The following is a 19,597-nucleotide window of genomic DNA, read 5'->3' as shown; positions in this document are numbered from 1 at the left end:
TTTTTTGTATATTTTTCGTATTAATGGTAGTGCGACGTTTCGTGTATTGAATGTAACAAATACGTCTCACAGAATCTAAAAGCTTCTAAGAACGGGAGTTAAGCCTTCAACTGTCATAACATCTTGACATGCGTCCTGAGACAAGACTGAAATAAATGCAAGTTACAACATGGCGACCAGCGCCTGTGGCCTGCAACTTCCGTTTCGACGTTCTACTGAGGCGACGAGACGAACGACACTCGTTTAAGGAGGACGTAACCGGACAGTACACTTCTCAAACACTTGGCGGAAATGTCGGCTTTTACACGTTTAGCGACGCAAAACCACAAACGGAAACACAAGATGCGATAAAAAATTATTGTTTCTTAAACAGGCTTTTTTTCTCCGGGGATAAAGGGGCAAAAATCATGAACAAAACGACCACCTGCCTCGAAAGAATCCACTACAAAGATCAGTTTGTTAACGCTGTTTAAGGAAATAATCGCTGTCTGCTCGTAATTCGCGATAAATCTAACCGGGAACTCACCCTGTTTTCCCGGGGTCCTCCCCACTGTGTCGCTTGGTGTGAATAGTGCCCTTCTCGACCCCCAGGTCACTGCGGCTGGCGGGGTCAGCCTGCCCTCCAACGCCACCCGGTCCGCCGTCCGAGTGGCTGGACGCCTTCCTCATGCTCGTCAGTCTGTAGAATGGAGGCGTCTCCGTGCGTTCTATGAGGCAGTTCAGCGTCTCCACGGTCTGCAGTTCGCTCATCATCTCGTCCAAGAGGCGGTCTGACCTCGCACGAGCTAGGTACACCACCACGCGCTTCGCCTGCCAGAACAAAAGCAGATCCTCCGAACAATTCGTTCTTGCCCTGTTTTCTTAGCTCCCACATAAATCCACAGGGTGGAACCTCCCTTAATGATCCAGCAGTCGCTCAGATAGTCGAACTGAACAAGAACCCAACACTGATTCCCATCCAGAGCCAGATTAACCCAATCCAAACGTATGTTCGTAAGATCCATTTTAATTGCATCATCCCATCTCCACCTAGGTCTTCCCACTGGTCTCTTATCTTCAGGCTTCCGAATCAAAATGCTGTAAGCATTTTTAATACTACAGGAAGCATCCATTTAAGATCCTGCCCTAAGTTTCGTCGTTTTTCTCGTCTCCTAACACTAATTCTGTAACCGACTTACGCACATTTCGCGACTTACGCATTTTTTTTTAGACAAAAGACAACATTCACGACGTAAAATAACCTTCAAATGCACGCACACACATAACTCGACTTTTGTTCATGGAACACGACAGAAAATTATTGCAAAAAAAAGGGGGGAAAGCATAGAAATGAGGAACTGAAAGTTTCCATTCTCCCCGCTTTACCTCACCCACTTCCGTAATTATACTTTTACGAATTCTGTGCAGAATTCCAGTGTTCCGGGGCCTTTGAGATGCTCGAAAGCTATCCAAACAATTCGTAACACTTAGCACTTCGAAGGAAGTCGCTGGCGATGAATAACCGAGTGCGATTACAGAACGACGTACGAGACAGGGCAAAGAATAAACTAGGTCACTACTTTTATATTCATTTTATGGTATATTTAACGACGCAGTCAGCAGCTCAAACCACGGGGCAGTATCACCGCATGGCAGGCAGGGTTACTAATGAATAAATAATTGGAAAACGACGTGGAAAAGGGGCTTTATGGCCTAATTAGCACAACTTAGCCTACCCTTCGAACAAACTCCACTTTTGCTTTTCGTAGACGTTTATCGACGTTTCAGAAGTGCTTACAGGCACAAGTCTGACCTCGACCTTGTCCGAACAGTTACTATAACTTAACCCACGGCTTACCCATCGCCCTGATGAAGGGAGCAGAAATCATCTTTGAAACACCTTACAGCATACTTACGTAAGGAAGAAGTTCTTGAGGCGCCATGCCAGAGATGATAAGCAGGTACCGGATGATGACCTTGAGATTGTTCGGCCACCAGGAACACAGAGTGGCCCACAACTCTTCTGTTTCCTTGGGGTGTTCGTCTGCGAACTTAAAAAAAAGGCCAAAGGTTGTAAGTTACAATTCAAAACTCATAACGCATCTCTCTGACGTCACAAAACTGAGGTAAAAATGTATACAAAATTTTGGCCCGAAATCCCGAAAGGGTAGGTCACAGCGCTGTGTTTGTCTTTTCGACCGATTTTCACGAAAATTGATAACAATGTTATGCCATCGGAGGTCGCCCAAATATCGTTCTTTTTTTAATGTTCTACGACGGTCAACAACAACATGGCGGACGTATCTGGAGGCTGCCAGCTTAGTCCGTAAAGTGAAAAACTGACCAGTTTAATTTGTGACAGTTATGAAAACGGAGGGGGGGGGGAAACAGTGAAACGCGAAACCCGAACAGAAAAAAAGTTTTTTTAAATAGAGATTAAAACAAAATGTACAAAGTTTTAAAAGAACATCACTTCCGCTGTGGTACCGGAAATTCGTGTCCGGAAGTCACGCTATTTGATTTGCACAGAAACAAATGAACTTACCGATACAATTTCGCTGCATAGAAACGCGTAAGTAATATAACAGAGCCGAGGGTACTTTATGTAGAAAATAATTTAACTTCGAAAATTCGGTATTCTAGGCCATAACGTCAGGCGCGTTGTTACTAGCGTTACGGATGGACTTACCACCTTCAATTCCACACTGAAAATGTAGGTGATACATTCTTACAAAACTTTGCTAGCTATGAGGCTACAAGGCGCCGTGGTCCAGACGACCACAACCCAAAATTCCGCCGCTGCGAAACTACGAAAAACATTTTCGAGACTCGACCATTCTCACTTTCACTACATTACGAAACTACACAGAAAATTTTCCTACGTCATTTGTTATCCGACGCTGTTTTAACCAGACACTCAGGAGCAGTCCTTCATGACAAAATTCATGACGAAATTAATCGATTTTTAAGGAACCCGAAACATCATTACCGTGATCTCAACAGCCGGCCAATCTCTATTTTAAGCCACATGAACCCAATCCGCATCTTTAGACTATTTCTTTAAGATTCATTTTAATATTATCCTCCCATTCACGTCTGTCTCTCTCGGACTGTCCGCTCTCTTCAGATCTCCCTATTAAAATTTTGTATGCGTGCTACCTGCCCCTTCCATCTAATCTTCGATTTTACCACTCTAATAACATTGCGTGAAGAGTTCACATAATTAAGCTCCTCGTTATGTAATTTTCTCCAGTCCCCTGCCACTCCCTTCTGTGACAAGGGAAATTTGAATCGAGTGATCTTGATATTGTCACACAATGAACTTTGGAGGATGACGAGGAAGATAAGGGATGCTGGATGCTGGATGCAGAACAGAGGAACAGGATGCTATTGCTGGAAACATGTAACAGTGACGCAAATGTATTGTTAAGCAGAAACGGCAGCGAACACGCATACCAAAACATTAAAAACATAATGATGAAAAATTCATTTACAACCTTGCGGACGCATATAAATACGACCTGTTGCGTACACGACAGTCGACAATCATTTTGCGCAAAAGCACGACCCGTCGGAAAACAAGATGGTTTATCTGAGCTTGAGTGTGCTCATGCTGATGGCCGTAACTGCCGTGAAATCTGGCGTAAAGGAGTTGGATGCCGGAGAACTTCAGGTAAGTACAAAACTTCCGACAGTGACGCAAATACGACGAAGGGACGAAAGTCTCAGGTCCGCAAACACGCGGATATACGATCGCACTAGTCACGTAACCAATTATCACGACAACCCTGTGTGAGGAATGGATGGTTTCATGTAACCTAGCAACCGGACAGAAAAAAACACGAAAGAAAACAGCAAGGCCTTCGATGGTGAGATTCAGCGCTGAAGACAGAGGCAGCAAGTTTCCCCGAAACGTATCACTACTCATGAGACGATAAAAATCGGCCAGATTCATACAAGATGTCAAAAATGTCTCTATCAGTTCACAGTGTTGCCTACAGCACTTCAGAGGTGAACTGAAATTGTTTCCATCGCAATTCGTATTTTTAACCATTTGAAGTCCGGTGGTAACTATATGTACCACTTGTTTTGACAGCCATCAACTCTGAATTTTGCCCACTGAGTGTATTTATGGATTCTCACTGTAAACAGCGATTATTTTCTTAAAAGGCGTTTACCACCTGATCTTTGTAGTGGTGAAGAGTTGTGTTTTCTTTGCGGTACGGACTAAGTTCTTAAAATATTATTTGGACGAGATTCGGTGTCAAAGGGTTAACCTGTGCATGACTGACACTCACCTACCGACGTAAGAATACAAGCCTAAACGCATTTATAATATTCAAACGAAATGTAGTTTCAGTCCTGAAGATGGAGACAGCATGTACTTCTTCATCGTCGTCAGAGCATTAAATCCCACGTAGCTTCCTGTGTTCTTATTCATAAGTGCCAACGTTGAGATACTGAATATTACGCAAAAGATAATTTTATATACAAAGGATCACCTAAAATGTCATTTGTAATACTTTCAGGAACACATGGAAATGACGTTCGAGAAAAGTACGAATTGTGATAAATTTCCGAATTGGAAAATTAGACTGGAAAATGTATCCTTAGAACAATCTGGAAGAAACAAGATGTTCCTCAGCGGAACCCTGGACATGAAAGTGGGACTAACAAAAGATTTCAAGGTACGTAAATTTTTCTCTCACAGGGGGGCTGAGCGTTGTTCATATACTATTGTCCAGAGGTGAGATCTAGCAATAAGACGTTTCGGGACCTACTACTCTTTTTCACACGCTATAAGCCTTTCGTTGCGTTCAGAGTTTGTTGGTTATTTTTTTTAAACTTATCTGCACTGTACGTGTGTTGTTATAACCGTTGCCATGGCAACGCTGTTAAGAGATTTTTTTGCCTTATGGGATAGTACTTAAGACAGTGCGCTTATTACCTTCGATTTTCCCGTCAAAGAATGACGGGAAATTATCTGGTTCTGACCACAGAATGGTTTAAACTGCGGGTTGCTACGATGAGTGAACAAAGCCTTCGAGCATAACAGAAACGCACCTACGACATGTTTCAGCTGAAAGCCATCTTAACTAAATGTCCGAGCAAGTCCGAAAGAGGGATGTGCGAAGAGTTCCCGCCAGAGAAGATTGACGATTTCTGTGCGAAACTGCCTCAAAAGGACCAAATGTGGTCAGAATTTGTTGAACATCTACAACACTTCAAACCAGAATGCCCAGTACCAAAAGTAAGTACGATGCTGGTTTAAGTAGCGAAGTTTTGGGATTGCTTTAATATTCATCAAGTCTGTAGTGAAATAATGCGATCAACACAGGAAGACTAAAGGCACTCAACAAAATATGTAACGCAAACATAATTATGCACGGGCAAACGAAGCAGATAATGATACGATTATCTAGCGGACACCCGATCTTTTACTCACATGACAATTTAGACGCAAAATAAAATTGGGAACAGTATTAATAAAATTCACATACAACAGGAAGGTGTTTGAACTAACGACATCGTAAAGAAAAACGTATTTTAGTACAGCGACGTGAGACTCAGATATTTTCTAAAATGTACTAAATAAAATACCGATTAACAAAAATGCACATAATCCCTTATAATGTAAACAAAACAGAATTAATTAAGATAGCTATCTTCTGGGATGTCGCGTCATATACGTAGTTTGGTAGAAATTGTCAGACGTTTCAAAGGTGCTTTGTAAATATGTGTAAGCACCTCTGAAACGTCGGTCAATTTCTACCGCGACATCCCAGAAGATAGCCATATTCAAATTCGCCGTCGTGAAAACCTCAAGTCTCACTTAGAACGAATTAAGTAATCTAGTAACTGGAAAAGAAATCGATTCCAACACAAAATCAAGTGTTCTTCTCGGTTGTGACTTCTTGCAGACTCGCAGGCGAGAACCTCGAGTCTTAAAATCAAGTATCACCACAGTGAGTATTAAAACTAGTAGCTGACGTATTTAAAAGTGAATTCAATGCTTTATTTTACAGGGATATTATAAGTTCGTCCACCATCCACTTGACATGAGCAGCATGTCCAATATGCCAATCATGGAGGGATACTGGATTATAAGAACCGAAGGCTATTACGACGGCGAAAAGGTCATGTGCGAACAAAGTGAAGTGTCTTTTGCACGTAAGAAGAAGAGGAACCACGGCTAACACACAACACGAACACGTACAATTATAAGCACTTAAAACATACACGTGTTCATATTAAAGCCATTTCTTTTACCTTGCCTTCAGTTAACCTGCAATAAAAACATTCAGATTTAAGCGCTGTGTATTTTTAGAATTTACTGACTGAAATTCAAGTACTTGATAATCCACTGAAACTTCATCTTGAACTCTGAAGCCTGTGAACTATTCATAAAATAAAAAACTCACACCAAACACGTAGTCTAATTTCATTCACGTGACTATACTTTCAAAACGTTTTCGGTAGAACTTCACAGGACATTTTAAAAGCGTCAGTGAACAGGAGTGTAACCAAGAGGCACTAAGTTTAAATTCATATAAAAATAGCTCAATCCGCCAGAAAGCACTTTCATATTCTGAGATGCTAGAACAAATAAGAATGAAGAAATATAATCACCCTCTTCACCTAAAGAAGGAAAGGAGACCCAGCACTGTTACTATAAAGTGTACTCTGACTGCAAGTCCATCAACAAACAATGTCCAGACGCCATGTATCGATTTGTCAGTAGCAACTATTTTACTTATATATTAAATAAAATAAAAAATGTCTATTTGCCTTGGCCTGAATCACCAGTGAGAAAAAGACATCCCGTACTCCCGAAGTAAGCGCAAGGCAGAAACACACCTTCATCGTAATTCTTTTCATTTAACCAAAAATTTTCCTAAGATGGCCGTCTTCTCGGTTGTAGCACTGTGCAATATGGTAGATGTATACCAACGTATCTGAGGTCCTTAATCGTCCATCATCAGGACGACGAGTGAATTTGCAAACTCCTACCAGACTACGGACGACAGCCATCTTTGAACTGAACCACTGTAAGAACTTAAAATCTTACGATAGCCGTCCTCTTTGCTAGATATTTACAAAAGACAAGAGCTCGATCACAGGTACAGTAAGAATGAAAACCAAGTACGGATAGAGCCAAAGAGAATGACGTAATAGTAGAAGACCCTGAGCCCTAGTGGCGACAGTGCCCTTCACCGATCATGAATACGACCACGATGGGGTGAAGTGGCAGGCTCTTGTGGACAACCTTCAGGGGTGGCATAAAAGGTGGGGAATTTCTGGACTGTACGGCACGGAATAGATAATTAATTACTTTACGAAGGAAATTTATCACGAACAACAAATCTTGTAAATAATGTAGAACAAACCAGCTGACCCCACTCATATAAATAAAATATTTCGCTACTTTCGACACACCTTACAGCAACCACGCGACTGCAATAAATTAACATAAATAATACGATTTTAGTGAGGCTTCATCCTTAAACAGAACTTGGCCTGTTATCTGTTCAATCCTTTACGAAAAGACGTCGAAATACAATCACAGGCTCCACTTACCTTGGCCGTGATGTAGAAGAGATTGTTCAGGACCATTTCCGTGGCTTCTGCAGACCCCCAACCCTCCCTTCTACTACCAGGTCGATTCAGTTCTGTCGCGTAATACTGAAAGAATAGAAAAGCCCTTGTCGTACTCAGTGGCGGTAATTATTCAACGTAAATATTTATTCATAACACACAATTTTTTCTTCTGTACAATTTATTTTAGGAGAAAAAAAAAACAGGGAACAATGGCGTAATGAAGAAAAGTGTGGGGTGCCAATGGGAATCCGTGCCCCACCCTGTATTATGTTGCGCACTAATCCAGTTCACGGCGACTGAACCTTAAGAACTAAAAATTAATCTTATCATGATCAAATGTACGCGAATCAAGCTCTGGATTTAGTTTTGAATACATTAATTTTATTCACAATTACAATGCTGCCACATAGTCACTTACTAAGGACGTAATTACTTGTACGTGAACAAAAATGCCAGAACTGCTCTGATTTCGCATGGCACGTGGGACCAACGAAAACCTTGACAAGGGGCAAGAATACAGAATCCTTCGCTGCTGACGGAAGACCTGAATCTATAGTAGCAACATTTGTGCTCACCTGAAAATAAGACAGTGGATTCGCAGGAGGAACGTTTGGATCCACAAGCTCCATGTTGTGAAGCCACGGCAGTAAGTATTGCAACAGAAGCTGGCGTACTTCTGGTCGGGCTGTCTGAAAGCGATGCGTGATTTCTGCGAAAAGATGCGAACGGCACGTAGGGGTCACGATGTCAAAACAATAAGGGACGTTGTCTGATACACATGTTTAATATGAACGACGTTTCGGGAGTTGGATAAGTTCCATCCCCAGGCGATTTTTACAAAACCGGGGTCAGGCCCGGGAACAGCACAGTGTCCAGCATAATCAACTCCTTCTACGAGCTATTTCAGAATTTTGATATTGTAAATTAGAGCGTCAGTCATCAAACTACGCCCGAAAAGAATACTTTCTTGGCATATAAAAAAATGCAAATCCATGAATGGAATAGATCTTTGGATACCAACTTGTAAAATCTGCAGAATCCCACGTAAGAATCTACACATTTCACTCTTGAGTGCACCTACACAAAATCCAATATACAGCACATCGGAGCCTCTCCAAATTCTGAACTGCTCACTCCAGCGGCCATGTACGTCAGAGCGCGACAATCCCAGGAAACTTTATTCGAATTCCAAATGGCGGAGGATGCTCCATTATTATTCGTGTGAACTGAGGCAGACAGCTATACACAGCTATTAAATGGACTTCACAGCAAAGAAATGAGAGAGGCAGAGGAGACGTCAGTGTCAAGACCGCGACTTCGTCGAGGTGACATTTCCATTAGAACAAGAAACGAACAAAAAGAAATAAAGAGAACATCACAAATAACGCTAAAAACTAACGAAACTACTGATGACGTCCACGGACAAGAAATTCTTGATAAAAAACTACTCGCTCAGCTGAAGAAGACATTCTCTAGCTTTTGTAAAAATCCGCCACTGGAGCCTGTCCTAGGACTACACGATCATACCCTATTTCCCTAAGATTCAATTTAATATTATCCTTCTAACCACGTGATCTTATCTCTTTGGTTTCCATAGTAACATCCTACATTCATTTATCATCCTCTTCAGCAGTCACCTTCAAGACTTTTCGGCGTCACAGCCCATGTCACAATCCACATTCCTACCGCCGTGAGAACCTACAATCTCTTTACGCCGTCGGTGCATTTTATGTGAAAATTCTTACAGTCGATTTCCACCGCTCACGAACCACACAGAAGCTCTGCATCTGAAATACCGTGGGCGATTTTATAAACGTAAAGCAACATGCAAAGACGGAATGACAAAAACAATAGAAAACTAACGCTAATTAAGCTCACGTGACGATTAACATTAAACACCACGTGTGCACGGGCTGTTTACTGCTGTTACTATGGTTATGGCTTCGCAGAGGTCAACTGGGACCTCTGGTTCAATTGCACTATAACATATGGTCCATTACAACGAGGACCTCATCACGTGCAGATATAAAGATATTATTTCTACGCAATTAAACGCACAGTGAGATGACATTGAAGTTCTGGAACACAGATCCAAAATATCTACGGAATTAGGTCCGTAGAGACTTACAGTGACAGTGCATGAACTGCTGAAACGTCGCACGGTGGAAGGAACAAATATGAATGATGGGGAAGGGGGTTGGTCGTGGGATATTCCAAGTGACTAGTACAGCATGAGGGGGCAGAAACAATGAGGATCGGCAGGAAAGCCGATGCCCCGGGGCAAGACTTAATTCGAAAGAAATGCTCTACTTTGTTGGCAGCCGGTTAATGGACCGAACGAATATCACGAAGGCAAGATCGGGAAAATAAAATTGATAACAGCCACAATAAAAACGCAACGCGATTAATTGAACTCCGTTAATTGTTAATACGAATCGATGTTTTCGCGGCGGGGTTGTAGCGCCGTGTAGTCTAGTAGACGTTTCGGAGATCCTTGCTGACTCCATCATCAGGGCGGATATCGTTATACTACACGGAGCTACAACCCAGAAGACAGTCAGCCATCTTGTGTTTGTTTTAACAACTCCCCGGACGAAGTTCGGCCACAATGCAGTAGGACACGGATTTTTTTTTTCAGCAATGTCAGCCTTGAGGTTGTCGTGGCATCCAACATGTCCGTCGTGTTTTCTCGGGAGTGGTTGCCAACGTGTCGTAATTAACCACAATCCACAGCTCTAGCAAAGTCTCTCTGCAGCACTAACAAGAAGAAGTTCAAAGTCTGCAGGTGAACGGTAAACTTACCAGAAAACATTGGCATGGTTAATTCCGGATGAAGCTGTGCCAACTGCCGAGACAAATACATCTGAGATCGACAGTAAGTAGTCGATAACAGAAGATCGAGTGTTCCTCGACCCTTATCACCGCCTGCAAGAAAGAAATAAAATAATTACCAAAAACTCACACACAGGTTCATTTTAAACGCGCAGGAACAGTGGCGGCCTCTTGTGAACACGGCAATAAATATTTATTGACTAGCTGAGCGACTATCAGTTTAACAAGTTCCTGCCCAATGTATTATTAGAACAGCAAACGCGTTCCGAGGCACACAGCAGCCCAAAAGACTTTTAAAACGGAAGAAATTATAAAACGCACAAAATATATTTTCTTCTGAAACAACGGATGTTAATAGTCGAACGTTCGTGTCCATGTTTTCAGACGGACAGAACGACGCAACAATTTCGGAACAAAAACGTAGCTACAGTGATGTGACGCAATGACGCACTTCGTCAGCTGTTGTCTCCATTTAACTACGCATTTACACACACACACACAAAAAACACGTAACACAATATCGAGGCTGGGTTAAATTAGATTTTGAAATTGAAGCTTAAAACCCTTTAATATTATGTTTGATTAAAACGCAATTTTTTTTTGTTTTTGTTGTAAAACGCATGAACAGATAGACAATCTTCCATGTGAAATGACGGTCAGTTGGTGACACAGCCTATCCGCCGAGTGGTTCGCATTTTTGAAAGTTTCAGGCGGCAAATGAGTAATTTCATGGAGCAGAGTTCTCTGTGAGAAGCTAATAGACGCTCAGTAGCTAATAAATTCCCCGTAAATTTTACAGAGTAATATGCATACTTAAGCTTTCATATGGATCTAAAGTTGGACGTGACTGAGAAGCAAATGGAAACTGCAAAGTTACATTAAAGTTTGTAAGTTTCTTTACTAACTGAGCAACGACTAGATGCCTCAACACCGTGGACTTCGTTTGTTTTATTTATATTTATATATATATATATATAATGTGAAACGATAAATATAATTACCAGCGAGAAACCACAAAGAAAGTCCGGGATTTACATTTCCTGAAATTAATACAAGGGGTAAATATGATACGTCGTGCAACGAATTAACATTTTCCACCGGAGTGTAAAAGACTGGGAAAAAACTTTGAAAATGAGCATCGCTAACGGCTAATCATAAACAAGTATTTTCTTTCAGGCAGATTTTAAATCGGACGCAAAAACAATGAATTTCGAAGAAATGAGAAGAGCATTACGATTTATTTTTAAATTTACAAAAGAAACTGCGCTAAATACAGAATGGCAGCTTACTGCTCAACAAAGGACGAACTGGGACTAAACAAAAACATTTCACTAAACCCACGATACTTAGATGACGCACCAGGAAAATATATTTATATAAAACATTTTTCGAAGAAGGAAAATAAATTGTTTCCTTGAGTAAAACACACTTTCGGTTAACTGATTCCATAAACCACAGATTTCCTTGAGAAGCCGAAAATCGCTCACCAGGTCAATAAATTTCCCTGTCTTTATGGAATTCACGTGTTCATGACCGTGTTCACAACATCCCGCCGATGGATACTATGACGAGACACCAAAGTGCAGCTCAGATCCACACCCACGTCCTGAAGTAAATGTCCAGCCGTAGAGAAGTCTCAAGAGATGTAAATATATTCAACATACACTTAAAAAAACTCAAGAGATGACCCAGCAATTACCTTGGACGGACTGAAGAGAAATCTTAGTAACATACGCGGTCTACGGGCAGAGATTTGAACCCGACACCTCCCGAGCAGTAAGTAAAAGTCAGTTCGACTGTCTGATGTTTGTCTTATTAATTCATAATTAACCTATCGAGCTGTAGAAGGCTACATTAATTAACGTAGATATTCCCGCTCCAGAATTTGCCTAAATGGACCAAATATGCTAGAAATAAAACTTTCGCGATAACAGATAAGATACGAACCAGGGTTTGCCCAAATAAAACCAATATCGGGTCGTTCGTTGTTATAAATGGTTAAAAAAAAGTTGACAATCGACTGCAACCTTTGACACAAGAGCCCACAATTAGACGCCTTCCCCCATGACAAGACAAGAAATGTTATTTTTTTAAAAAATTGTTCCTCGAACACAATGTCCCTACGTCACTTGAACGTTCCGGGCCACCGCCGGCGCAGCGCGCCGTCAGGCACATGCGCCGACGGCGAAGCCACCCGGAACGAACGGCGAGCAACCGAGAGTGAGCCCTTCGTTCAGTCCTTCAGGGCAGCGAGCGACGCAACGATCTCCAATGACCTGCCCGGCTACTGGGACTGCGGGTCCACGTAAGAAGCGCTCTTAAAACACAGTAAAGATCTTGAAACAGAACTAAGGCAAAACTTAATACGATAATTTTCCACGTTTAAGAAACAGGAGCTACGGATTTTCATTTTTATATTAACAAAACTCATAGCAATTAAACGGTACATCTGAAAGACAGGCAAAAGAATAATTAATAAGATTTATATTATAAAAATCGCACACAAAGGAATATTTTAAGCGCTGCTATTAAATTTATCGTAATATATAGAGAATTCATTCAGAAATAAAGATGTCGGGTAGTAACGCGTTTGCTGGAAACGAGACTAACTACACAGACACGGAACCAGGATGGACGTACCTCGTAGAGAGAATTGAACTGTGCTACTCTCTTGCGCTCATCATACTCGGAACCTTGGGTAACTGCATCTCTGTCCTTGTTTTCTTCACGACAAAACTGCGCAAATTATCTTCGAGCTTCTACCTAGCCGCGCTGGCAGTCAGTGACACGGGGTTTCTCATCGCCCTCTTCATATCGTGGCTGAACTCGATCGGAGTGCCGCTGTTCAACGTCTCCGGGGTGTGCGAGGTGGACAATTACTTGATATACGTGTGCAGTTTCCTCAGTGCGTGGCTGGTTGTCGCCTTCACAGTTGAGAGATTTGTCGCAGTTCGGTACCCACTGCGTCGACCGTCCATGTGTACAGTAGCGCGCGCCAGGGTTGTCCTAGCCAGCCTCACGGCACTCGCACTGACCCTCAACGTTCCCAACTTATGGTCCGTGCAGATAGAAGTATTCAACAACAAGCCGATCTGTAGTGTAAACCCACAATTTACAGTTTTGGCCACGATAACTAACCACGTGGATTTCGTGGTCACCTTCATATTGCCGTTCTTTGTTATTGCGACGCTGAACGCTTGGATCAGTCTCATGGTATGGCAGCTGGCACGCGTCCGTCGCGTCCTGACGCTGACCTCGGCAGTACCAAGCCACGGCCAGCGTCGCCGTTCACAAGGGCAGGCTCAGCACGCGGCCCAATCGCCCAACTCAGAGACCAAAGTCACGAAGATGCTGCTAGTAGTGTCAACGGTCTTCCTCTGCCTCAACTTGCCCTCCTACGTCATACGGGTGCACGTGTACGTCCAGGTAAGAAATACCGACTACACTAACTCCATTTTCTCGTATTAATCTGTAAGGGTACCAAAAATTACTAATTTAATGTAAGCAGCAATACGGATTCTACAAAGTGGCAATGGAAAACCCCCAGTGAATTTGGCACAGGGAGTGAACAGGATGTTCATCACCGAATTAACCAAAGCCCTCCACCGGACCCTGTCCTGGGCCAACAAAATTCAGTCTCCTTCGACTCCTATCTCCCATAGATCCCGCCTGAGATTATCCTCCCATCTACGTCTAGGTCTCCCCAGAGGTCTCTTCCCCTCAGGCTTCCCAAATAGTGGACCCAACCAACCAGATGGCTTACGGAACCCGAAGGTTCATCACCGAACTAACCAAAGCCCTCCACCGGACCCTGTCCTGGGCCAACAAAATCCAGTCTCCTTCAACTCCTATCTCCCGTAGATCCCGCCTGAGATTATCCTCCCATCTACGTCTAGGTCTCCCCAGAGGTCTCTTCCCCTCAGGCTTCCCAAATAGTGGACCCAACCAACCAGATGGCTTACGGAACCCGAAGGTTCATCACCGAACTAACCAAAGCCCTCCACCGGACCCTGTCCTGGGCCAACAAAATCCAGTCACCTTCAACTCCTATCTCCCGTAGATCCCGCCTGAGATTATCCTCCCATCTACGTCTAGGTCTCCCCAGCTGTCTCTTCCCCTCAGGCTTCCCAACCAGTACCCGGTGCACACCTGTTGTCCCATCCATGCGCGCTACATGTCCCGCCCATCTAATTCTTCTCGACTTAATCACTCTTACAATACTGGGGGAGGATGTTAGCACGTAAAATTCCTACAGCCACATATTCTGTTGGGTCCCGCAGACACGGCTACTCCGATCAGTGAACCTTTTATTTTCTATCGGCCGAAAATTTCTACTCCGGAAGTCAAAATGTGTCTTTCGTGGTCAATGATGACAAAAACGGAGCTGTAAGAAGAACTCGCAGATTCCATATTCCTGAATCTTTTGGTACCCCCAACAGATCAGGAACACCTCGGTCTATCAGAACCCCCTTTTTACGTGGAGACAAAAATGCCCAATTTTTTTAAAGACTTTAAAAAATAAAACAACCGGTGGATAACTTGAACAACGAAGGATTCACCTGACACCTTTTTTTCTGCAGGGTTTTAAATCTGCCAGTGAAGACGAAGGGTTGATAATTCTTCAGCACGTCGCCCAAGTATTCTTCATCACCAACTTCGGAATCAACTTCGCGCTTTACTGCGTAAGTGGGAAGAACTTTCGCAGGGCTTTCTGCTCACTTTGCTGCCGATGCTTGCGCCGACGTTTCGAAAGCTCCCAAGTCACTGGTAAGTCTTCGCGTTTTATCTAAAGGTCAATTCTATAGATTTCATTCAACAAAGCAGACGGCAAAATCAAGTGTCACCAAAAGTCGACAGACACTTAAATCTCTACAGTGTCGATCCTTAAGGATCGACAAATCCAGATCTGCGTTTTCTTCTTAAAGTGTGAGAATAATAGAGAGGGCTTTTTAATATTACCCAAACTGCGCAGATTATATAATAAATACGTATATTGAATTTCAATGCTAAGTTTCAGAAAATTATTTTCGATCCACCAGATTATCCTTTACTCGAGAGAACTGAATGTTTCATAACAACGTTACCACACTTGTTGTGACTTTATGCTGTATTTATAGCAAGCAAAAATGGTATTTGTGCCAGACCGTAGCAACACACTCAGGCCGTGTTTTGCTACATTTACTTAAAATCCTTACGATTGCTATAAACTTTTTTTTCCAATCTCATAATACTATTCTTTTACATCTGTATCGGAGACTAAATTTCATTAAAATAATGTGACTAAATTTCTACCAAAAACTCGACATCATCTTTACAACTGACGTACTACAGATGGCGCACAAAATCATACAAGATCGAAAGTTTAAACAAAAGCACCAATATTCCTAAAATGGTACACAAAAATCCATGGAGATTTGTACATTTAGCCACCTGCTCGTCATGGATTCCTTCCATTGGGATTACCTTATGGAAAAATTGTTCAAAAAAGCCTCAATAATGCAATTCAGGGCTTTGATTGTTCAAATTCGTGGAGTAATTACTCGTTTTTCGGAAGATGCAAGACAGAACGTTTGTCATATCGAGCATAAAGGTCAAATCACCACGAATATTAAAGCTTTTCAATCAGGTACAATTTCACGCGACATTCTGTATAACGACGTCTTTGCTTTGATTGCTGTATTTAAAAAATAACTGCAATGAGCCATCATTAAACCCTTCCGATACGAGAAAGTAATGTCGCCATTAATCCAAGAAAGATCTCCCTCCGTATACAAAAGATAATTGGCACAAACACACAAGAGTGGTCAGCACGCAATAATTAATAACACAAGCGAAAAAATACGTCGAAAAACAGCTGATACTCTGTGACCGTTGTGCGGATATACAACAAAAACATAAAACCGGATGTAGCAGAACCAATAAGCCAGTCAGCTTTCCCTCTCACTTCCTCTGGTATAAAGAACAAAGCCTGCAAAACTCTTAAATCATTACTGGCACTAAAATGAGACATCAGACGAACTAATTAACGTGCCAAATGCCAGATAACTACATCGCACGAAAATACCAGAGTCACAGCAAAAACGCCATAGAACCATCCACCACGCTGAGTCCAAATTATATCCCGAGCGAAATTAATAAAGTCTACAACACTGACGGATGTGAGATTTCAGGTTCTCACGGCGGCTAATATGAGGGTGACTGTTCTGGGAAGATTGCCTTAAGAAAAAACCGGGTGGAAGATCGACGCCTCCACAAGTTGCCAAGTAAGCGTCGAGGCGACTTCCTACGTCTCAAATTCTAAAAAAAAAAATTACTACATTTCTGATATACAAATGTACGTAAATTAATTTCATTCCCATCAGAAACACAAAGGTGCTAAGTCAATGGAGAGGATTTTTCTCAGGACATCGAAGGACCTGTACAGAGACAAAATCACTTAAGTCGTCGTACTCGATTCCATGAAAACTAAAAGTTTCTGGACGACGACTAAATCCTTAAAACATCTTACAGTAACCCTGTCGGAAACACACGGCGTAACCATGACAACCCTTCCAGACTAATCGGCCTGCTGCGTTAGTCTAAACCGCGAAGACCATGAAAAAATAATCGGATTTAATCTCCGGTTCCCGTGTTTCCCTTTGCCTCAGGAACCTTCTACCTCCAGTCATGTCTGTCCGTCCGCAATCAGCTCGAACAGACCTCCATCGACAAAGACTAGATCATTTATATGAAGTAAAGCGGTTCAGGATTAAAGCAATTCGCCACCACTTCTAAATTAGGTAGTGATCTGCAGAGACATCTTACCAAAACGTCGGTCATTTGATTTCTTACGCAAACGGGCATTTTGGGGGGAAATTATTTGTACCTGATTAACTTACTTCTTTCCTTCAGAACCTAACAGGTCACTCCGCTAGTCAATAAACTGGACGCCTTTTATGGAACATACCCGCGGACAGATTAATTCAATGCAGCATCGCAAAGGGGGCAAGGGGGAGACAATGATTAACGATGTATTAAATAAACTTTCGGGCCCCACAAAAGGAGACAAGTGTCTTGCTGTCATGAGAGAGTGTCGTGTAATGTTCATTCATTAAGATAAAATATTATGTAAATTACAAAATAAGCTTGAGAGTTATACAAATATAAAAACTTCTGCAGAGCGCAAATACGATAAATTTTCGGCTACATATTTTAGAAACAACCGATAATTGACTTGCCATTAAAAATCAAACTTCGCGTATAATTCATGCGAGTCTAGAGTTTATCACTGTGAAAACAATTCTGGTCATGAAGACAGCTAGCACCCCTGAAAAGTCGGCAACCTTCTACCAGACTACACGGCACAACCCAAATGCACTACAGATTAATAGCCGCAGGTCAGTCTGAATCTAGTTTTGCTCACATCGATTACCCACGGGCTACGATGCATGGGAACTCGACGAGGAATGGACCATCAAATTACCACATGTAAGCACGTGACAAATACAGATCTAAAAAAAAGTGAAGCATTAGTTTCCCGATTCAATTACTACCACAAACAGCCTATAAATGTATGATCCATATTACGTATTCATAATTCTGAAGAGCCTATACATAAATGAGCATAAAATTCATTTGCTCATACATGCATATGTAAATCAGCATCACGCATACAATGGACCGTAGTCTGGATTGCGTACGTACGCGTTTGCGCGTATTGTCAGGATGATGGATAAAATGAAGGCAGATGACAAAATGGACACAAAATTATTACGGAAAGAACCCACTCGGAAGACCCGGTCAGAGATTACATGATATTATTAAAATTGATAGCTTGGAGGTTGTGGATTGGATTAATCTGGCTCGAGACAGGGACCGATGGCGGGCTCTTGTGAAAGTGGTAATGAGCCTTCGAGGGGGAGAGGGGGTTTCCATGAAAGACGAAGAATTCGTTGACTAGCTAAGGGTACTGTTCCCTCCTGAAGAAAGACAATATATTTATTTATCAGCGGCATTGCAAGCTTCGTCCATAAGAGTGTCGTAATAAAAGAGAAACTTCGCTATCTGAACACAATATTTTTCGCAGAAACCCCTGGGCTAACGAGTACATGTCTTTTGTCCGCAGTGCTTTCGGAATACGCGAGGTCCTCCGGGTCAGTGGCCCACAGACGGGGTGCGGCGCTCAATGGATTCCAGGCGCCGTGGAACGAAGCCCACGAGCTGTTACCACTCAGCAACTGAACAACACAAGAATTCGACAGGAACAAACCGGGAAGGGAGACACTTGGTAATGTTAGCGGTAAGTGAGCGTTTCATATGATGAGCACAGAAATAAGCGGCTAACACTGTGGTAGCAGAGCCAAAGTTCCATTTCCGTAATTCTTACAACCCGTCTTCCCCAGATCAGTCTTAATGTTATCCTCGAATTTCCTTCTACTCTTCTGGAACAACCTCCAACACGTTCCCCATTTTAAGTTCCTACTCCACGCCGACGACACCCGATGACCCACACGATTACTAAAATCATCAAATGGCTACAAATATTTTTCTCCGCACTTTGTGACATTTGCAGTTTCTGTTCTTCAGAAATCAGACACTGAGGAAACTGTATGGACCAGACTCATTGATGTAATTGTAAAATTAAATACGCCACAAGAAAACTGTGTAAAAATCAAGATAAACAAACAGAAAGAACATGTGACATGTGCAATGCTGAGACACTTAGCATGATAATATTAAAATGGATCATACCGGCGTAGGCTTGCTGAAAACCAAACGCACAAGACAAGCCAATCAGTTGATTAACTGTTGTAACTTATTGTGTAAAATCTCTGTGTCTGTGAAAATCTGTATCTCTTGATGATTCATGAAAATAAACAAACCTGTAGGCCACTTCACAGGGTTTTAATTCGGGAGTGCATGAAACATAATTACTCTGCTTTATACGTGTTTAAGTTAAGTGCCCACCTGCTGTGACACACGTCAGCATCAATCATCGTGGTTGCTAAGGGTCTCGTTAGGCACGTAAATTCTATGGGCAGCCGTCAGAATAATTTTTATACACGAGAAGATTAAATTCGCACGTAATTACCTCTGCTTTCAATAACCTATTATTAATGTAAAGCCGTATTAGATTTTGCTGTCATTTGTCTACGAGTACATTATTTAAAACTATTAATGGTACTATGGGTGACAGTCAACGAGAACA

At 42.2% G+C, this 19,597-nt stretch overlaps 3 protein-coding genes across 4 annotated transcripts in view; 2 read left to right on the top strand and 1 right to left on the bottom strand.

Annotated features, from left to right (window-relative positions):
- fry (microtubule binding protein furry) overlaps positions 1-19,597 on the bottom strand; it is a 67,978-nt gene that overhangs the window by 24,136 nt on the left and 24,245 nt on the right. For both annotated transcript variants that reach the window (XM_087346977.1, XM_087346978.1), the window contains exons 25-29: positions 10,381-10,503; positions 8,154-8,287; positions 7,558-7,662; positions 1,896-2,030; positions 527-810 (exon numbers count right to left, since the gene is read on the bottom strand). In XM_087346977.1, coding sequence (XP_087203103.1) covers positions 527-810; positions 1,896-2,030; positions 7,558-7,662; positions 8,154-8,287; positions 10,381-10,503 — 781 coding nt within the window. The remainder of the gene's footprint in view (positions 1-526; positions 811-1,895; positions 2,031-7,557; positions 7,663-8,153; positions 8,288-10,380; positions 10,504-19,597) is intronic.
- LOC110840033 (uncharacterized) lies at positions 3,494-6,407 on the top strand. Its single transcript, XM_022084710.2, has 4 exons — positions 3,494-3,652; positions 4,509-4,667; positions 5,060-5,230; positions 6,006-6,407. Exons 1-4 carry the CDS (start codon positions 3,563-3,565, stop codon positions 6,174-6,176), a joined length of 591 nt encoding a protein of 196 aa, XP_021940402.1. The 5' UTR covers positions 3,494-3,562; the 3' UTR covers positions 6,177-6,407.
- CNMaR (G-protein coupled receptor) lies at positions 12,631-19,281 on the top strand. Its single transcript, XM_022084708.2, has 3 exons — positions 12,631-13,836; positions 14,991-15,177; positions 18,515-19,281. Exons 1-3 carry the CDS (start codon positions 12,982-12,984, stop codon positions 18,628-18,630), a joined length of 1,158 nt encoding a protein of 385 aa, XP_021940400.1. The 5' UTR covers positions 12,631-12,981; the 3' UTR covers positions 18,631-19,281.

The sequence above is a fragment of the Zootermopsis nevadensis genome, unplaced genomic scaffold, assembly GCF_977971745.1.
Source record: "Zootermopsis nevadensis isolate Lab colony 2312 unplaced genomic scaffold, Znev_1.0 Znev_ptg000011l, whole genome shotgun sequence".
Lineage (NCBI taxonomy): Eukaryota > Metazoa > Arthropoda > Insecta > Blattodea > Termopsidae > Zootermopsis > Zootermopsis nevadensis.
This window is presented reverse-complemented; position numbering and strand designations above follow the sequence as displayed.

What these genes read in the sequence shown, in the direction of transcription:
- LOC110840033 (XM_022084710.2), top strand. Translation starts at nt 3,563, where the DNA reads ATGGTTTATCTGAGCTTGAGTGTGCTCATGCTGATGGCCGTAACTGCC. An exon ending in TGGATGCCGGAGAACTTCAG is followed by an intron (nt 3,653 to 4,508) that starts GTAAGTACAAAA and finishes TAATACTTTCAG; the next exon opens with GAACACATGGAAATGACGTT. An exon ending in GACTAACAAAAGATTTCAAG is followed by an intron (nt 4,668 to 5,059) that starts GTACGTAAATTT and finishes GACATGTTTCAG; the next exon opens with CTGAAAGCCATCTTAACTAA.
- CNMaR (XM_022084708.2), top strand. Translation starts at nt 12,982, where the DNA reads ATGTCGGGTAGTAACGCGTTTGCTGGAAACGAGACTAACTACACAGAC. An exon ending in GGGTGCACGTGTACGTCCAG is followed by an intron (nt 13,837 to 14,990) that starts GTAAGAAATACC and finishes TTTTTTCTGCAG; the next exon opens with GGTTTTAAATCTGCCAGTGA. An exon ending in CGAAAGCTCCCAAGTCACTG is followed by an intron (nt 15,178 to 18,514) that starts GTAAGTCTTCGC and finishes TTTTGTCCGCAG; the next exon opens with TGCTTTCGGAATACGCGAGG.